Source organism: Borostomias antarcticus (assembly GCF_949987555.1).
Source record: "Borostomias antarcticus genome assembly, contig: scaffold_475, whole genome shotgun sequence".
Lineage (NCBI taxonomy): Eukaryota > Metazoa > Chordata > Actinopteri > Stomiiformes > Stomiidae > Borostomias > Borostomias antarcticus.
In genome coordinates this window covers 14031-20000 of record NW_028176379.1, presented here as the reverse complement: position 1 = coordinate 20000, position 5970 = coordinate 14031, and the positions used below count along the sequence as shown (strand labels likewise).

At 48.6% G+C, this 5970-nt stretch overlaps 1 protein-coding gene across 1 annotated transcript in view; it reads right to left on the bottom strand.

The window, feature by feature from the left end:
- The window catches only part of LOC311328582 (meiosis 1 arrest protein-like), a gene marked incomplete at both ends in the record, with an annotated part of 3032 nt that extends 727 nt beyond the window's left edge, over positions 1-2305 (bottom strand). The window contains 2 exons of the mRNA XM_084462532.1: positions 1510-1704; positions 2051-2305. Coding sequence (XP_084318658.1) covers positions 1510-1704; positions 2051-2305 — 450 coding nt within the window. The remainder of the gene's footprint in view (positions 1-1509; positions 1705-2050) is intronic.
- Positions 2306-5970: the final 3665 nt, after the last annotated feature.

Below are 5970 nucleotides of genomic sequence, written 5' to 3'. Positions count from 1 at the left end.
TAATCGCTTAGGCTGTCACGGCTGTTGGCTTGCATGCTGTTGCATCACAGTTGGATGGAATTGCGATTTCCTCTCAATCCCGACAGGATCAATCGCTGTTTTGTCAGGCTGTGATGTGGCAGCATGGAAATGAAACGGCCGTAAATAAATACGGCTACACAAAGCCGCCGCTAGGTTTGACCTCTTTATATTCATTTTCTTTCAGCTTATTTTTCACAAGGTAGGTAGACCGTACGGGTCTCGAGTCCTCTCGGAAGACCTCTACAGTAGAGTACAATATCTGATACCACACACACACGCACACACACACACACACACACACACAGCAGCAGCACACGCCAAATGCTTACTGATGTACAGTGCAGCCTCATTACAGTATCTGTTTCATCCCAGACCTCACATCTCTCTCGGACACAGCTTTTAGCCTCAGATACGGGTCACCATGACACGATAAACCCTGATAGAGTCACATTACTAAGGGCTGGAACGACCCCTGTGATGGTGACAGAATCACATTACTAAGGGCTGGAACGACCCCTGTGATGGTGACAGAATCACATTACTAAGGACTGGAACGACCCCTGTGATGATGACAGAATCACATTACTAAGGGCTGGAACGACCCCTGTGATGGTGACAGAATCACATTACTATGGACTGGGACGACCCCCTGTGATGGTAACAGAATCACATTACTAAGGGCTGGAACGACCCCTGTGATGGTGACAGAATCACATTACTAAGGACTGGAACGACCCCTGTGATGGTGACAGAATCACATTACTAAGGACTGGAACGACCCCTGTGATGGTGACAGAATCACATTAAGGGCTTGGGAACGACCCCTGTGACCCCGATGATCTCGTTAAAACACTCTTTTCTGCTTCCGGTGCGCTCGGACATGAGCTCTGTTTTAATGGAGGTCTGTGCGATGTTGAGCGAGCCCAGCAAAACACACACACACACACACACGCACACACACACTACACACAGTAAATAGAGGGCCATGTGTTCCGAGTCTGTGTCCTCTAAGGGGTCCATTCATATCAGTAGCTGTTGAAAACAGGCCTGATAATCGTCTGAAAAAACCCAGCAAAAACCAGAGCTTCTAAGAAGCAGGGCTCTTCTACCCAGAGGGGCTTTTGTGAAGGAGCAGCGTGTCTTTCTAGCCAACCAGACGGGCTTTTGTGAAGGAGGCTATTTCTGTCTTCAGATCTCTGGTCAGCGTCAGCCCTCACACAGGCCTTCTCAGCTGTCATGGCGCCGCCATCCTCGATGAACGCAAAGTCGCTCGCTCGCTCGCTGACAAGGGGTTTGCCTCTCTCTTCAGCGAGAAGACGGATTCACGAGACGCGCTGTAACCGTGTGCGACAGACCGCGGCGTCTAGAAGCTGTCGGTCCGACAGGTTCGGATCATTATGAATCATCCTGTCTTAGCGGGGCCGTTCTGTAGCGGCTCCACCAGCTGCTCTACGTCACATTCTATGTGATCCGTCTCTATTCTCTCACCTCCAGGGAGCGGTTGCTGGTTTGATTCCCGGGGCTGGCGTGGCGGGTGTACTGTTTGAACTGCTGCAGGCTGTCCAGCACGGCCCGCGTCAGCAGCTGTCCCCTGGGGGGCGGACGCGACACGGACCCCTCCCCCGGGATGGACCTCAGCTCCTCCACGCAGGAGCGCAGGCGAGCCAGGTTACCCCTCACCTGCTGGGGGGTGGGTGTGTGTGTGTGTGTGTGTGTGTGAGAGGGGAGTGGTGGGGGGGCGGATGGAGAAAGAGAGAGATAGAAAGACATTGCATATTAGATCATACTGTTTGCTATAAAGGGAGGGTAGAGAGGTAAGAGAGAGAGAGAGAGAGAGAGAGAGAGAGAGAGAGGGAGAGAGAGAGAGAGAGAGAGAGAGAGAGAGAGGTAAAGAGAGAGAGAGAGAGAGAGAGAGGGAGAGAGAGAGAGAGAGAGGGAGAGAGAGAGAGAGAGAGAGAGAGAGAGGAGAGAGAGAGAGAGAGAGAGAGAGAGAGAGAGAGATCATTTCCTGTGTTCCAGTCTCTCTTACCACAAAGGGGAGCAGACATTCCTGCTGGCTGGTCAGGGCGTACAGACTGAGCAGGGGCAGTCTGCTGGGCCCCTCCATACTGCTGGCCAGGGTCAGGAAGTTGTCCAGCGCCTCGCACAGCGCAGCGCACGTCTCCGGCCACCAGGGCGGCGACGCGTCCACCACCAGCACCCGCGGCGGCTGCCGCGAGAACGAGGAGGCGCGGCACACCTGGCCGCCCTGGGGGACACGCCTGGCGGTCCTCCGCGCGTCCATGGCAACCTCGGGACCTCAGGGCTTAGACGGGAGAGAGAGAGAGAGAGAGAGAGAGAGAGAGAGAGAGCAAACGAAAAGGGAGATCAGAGAGTGACCTCTAACAGAGTGGCTGTGTTGGTTGCAGTACTTCAGTAATATGCGTGTGGGATCAACATCTCCTTGATTTAATCTGTGGGGACGGGCGTAAACAAACAAACAACTAATTTACAAAACTAAAAATAGGAAGCAAGATGGTAAACAAACACTCCATATCCAATTACTCACTGCTTAACGCAAACAAGGCGTACCTGATGATACCGTGTGGAATAATTAAATAGGTCATGGTAAACAGCCTAGACGCTGCACCAAGACACTGTACGTTAGTTTCCCTGGCTACAAATCAAGAAACATAAATAATACCAGTTTATACAATAATAGGCCTATATGTAATAATACTGTTTCAATAATAAACACATTTGTAGTTTATACTAGCAGATCTACTCAACGAGAATCTATTGAAGCTGCTGTGTTTACCATTGTAAAGGACTCATACTGACGGCCTCTGGCACTGAGCTAACAGGCGAGCTGGATGAAGGCAGAGTACGCAGTTAGATCTAATAGACGCACAATTAGCTCTACTGCCAAATCAAAGGGCAGTGTGTGAAACACCAGTCATGTAGTCATAACGGATGTGTGTGTGTGTATAGTGACTGAGTAACAGTTACTAGGGAAAGCCCCTCTGTTTGAACAGCTCCTGTCTATTAGGGCTATCTCTCTCTCACCCTGTCATTATTGGGGGAAACCCCTAATAAGGTCAACGGGAGACGGAGGAAGCTCTAATAAGGTCAAGATGGGGTGGGACAAAGAGGGGAAACGCCCTATAAGGTAAACATGAATAGCCCATTATTTCCCACCTGAGAAAAGAAGGACAGATGGAGACCAATAGCGCTGAGATTATTGTGATAGTGTGGAGCTTTTGTTACGTACAATGAGGTAACTGTGGCATGGACAAAGACACACACACACACACACACACACACACGCACGCACAGGTAAGTTTGAGAAAGGCTTTGACGTTGAGCCAAGCACTCCCACGCTGAAACACACACCTATTCCGTCGGGGGAAAAGTACACTTGGGAAACTTCAAGCCTTTAGGGGCAGTGACATCATAGGCATGAGACGGTATCACAAGACGAACAAAAAAGGTTTCCAGAGGCTAAAAGCTGACCTAATTCAATCCTCTCATCCTCACACACTGACTGAACAAGGGTGTATCAGAAGAGACACGCAGTTTATGTGTCCATGTGGCAAACATAGGGAGCTTAGGAGTGAAACAGGGCCTGATCAGAACCCAAAGAAACACGGTTCTGCTATCAGAACCAGTCATCGTCAACAGAACCCTCTCTCCCGTTCGTGATGGAACGGTTCCATCCGAGCCCATTGTCCAGAGAACCCATCCGCCTCCAGGCCTTGGGAATGACTCAGCAGCTTGCCGTTTCAAGTAAACAAGGATATTAGGCTACTGCTGGTGACAAAGGACACTCTGTATCTCTTCTTTCTCTCTCTCTCTCTCCATCCCTCCATCCTTTCAACCCCTCCCTCCGTTTAAACCAATCTCTTTTCTTTCTCGTCCTCTCATTCTCTACTCCTCTTCCCTCTCTCCCCCACTTATCTGCCCTTCTCTCAACATCTCTCCCCCACTCTCCCTCTTCCCTCTCTCCCCCACTCTCCCTCTTCCCTCTCTCCCCCACTTCTCTCAACATCTCTCCCCCCTCTCTCCCTGGCTGGCAAGACCAGGCAGCAGATAGATAGTCATGCCTCTGTCAGTAAAGGCCACTGTGGCTTTGATCAATGGATGGAGAGAGGATTTCAGAGCGGCACATTGAACATTGATGATGATGATGATGATGATGACATTGAACGGGTGCTGTCAGTCCAGTCAGAGGAAAGTAGATCTTCTGACTCCATCACAGGTGTTGTTGGCTTTAAACAGCTTGTGACAAACCAGGCTTGGTCTGTCTGGACTGTTGGGGATTCATCTAAACCATAGTCCACCTGGTAGTCCACTAAATTAACATTGTATACCATAGTGTTAGGTAGCAAGCTTCTATTGCATAGAACGAGAGAGGAGGACAACGTAAAAAAAATACGTAACGTAACCCAACGTAAGATGACGTTCGTTAGCTAGGCTTTTTTAGGCTAATGTAACGTAGTTTCATCTTCGTGTGACAGTGACATTCTAGCTTAATTGTCAGCAACTCACCTTTTTCCTGTACTCTCTGCTTCAATAGTCGTATCCTATTCTGAAGATGATGTGCTTTAGATGTGGTTAAATGTGGTTAAATGTGTAACAATGAGCCAGCTAACTAACTAGCTACGAGATTCAAGACTAACGGACGATCCCGATTTGATTGACAGGTCAAGATAGCGCGTGCTGTCTCCAGCCTCTGCGCGCGTCATCACGCGGGAGGTGATGACGAATGATGGAGAGACGCACCTGAAAACGATCAACCCCAATGGACGTGGGACATGTCCCCATCAATATTCAGAGACTACTGAATTGTCCCCAGCAATAATTTGGTACACAAGCGCTTAACAGATCTCCTCTACTAGCCCAATATCGCTAATAGGATTGGCATGCCGTTTCTTGCTAACGCGGCTGGCTGGTTGAATATTGCGCGGCTATAAAGTTACCATTCCAACCGCGGCAGTATTTGAGCCATTACGAGGCTCACTTTCCTTGCCTACCGAATTGCATAACGTTAGTACATAAACCAGACATGTAATGTTTAGGTACGTTTTTTGAACCCTATTGGTTGTTCTTAATGTGTATGCAGCAAGTGCACGTGTGGGCTAAATGCATATCAGGATAATAATTTGACTGTAGGTCAAATGTATGCTTTTTTATTTTATATAGTGAAAAAAAATCTGGCCTCGCATTTAATGTCCTCACCAAAGCTCAGATCAAAAATAAAATATGCCCTTGTCAACCCCTGTTGTTAATGTAAGCTCATTTAATGTTTTTGTGATTCATTAATGAGCTGAAGTTTTCAACATTGTTTCATGTCAGATTTGAGCCTCAAAAGACAGATTTTTTCATCTTCAGCTGAAAGAAAGAAAGAAAGAAAGTTTCTTAACTTTCCTCTCCCTCTCTCCCTCAGAGCTCCCATTCTCTGTGTTCCTCTCTGCTTCCCCTTAAATTAATAGAAATGAGAACGAGGAATGAGAAACCACTGAATGAAACCCGTCTGAAACCAGGAGCTTCTCTCGCCAACCAAATTCCCCAACTGACTACAGTACCACACACGCGTGTACACACACACACGTGTACACACACACGCACACGTGCGCGCTCAGACAACTGGATGTGAAAGGGATTGGGGATGCGTGAAATAAAATAGGCGCTGTCAATTTTTCCCTTCATAAGTTAGTAGGAACTGCAGTCAGATAAGAGGCTTAGGTCCACACTGGCTGGCCTGGGAAATGAGAGCTGACACACACACACACACACACACACACACACACACACACACACACACACACACACACACACGCACACACACACGCACACACACACACACACACAGATTCACATGTCAGAGCATCGAGGAATGATCTGTTCTTGGGAGATAAGAAGAGTGCTGTGTGTGTGTGTGTGTGTCTGCGTATGTATGAGGGTGACTTG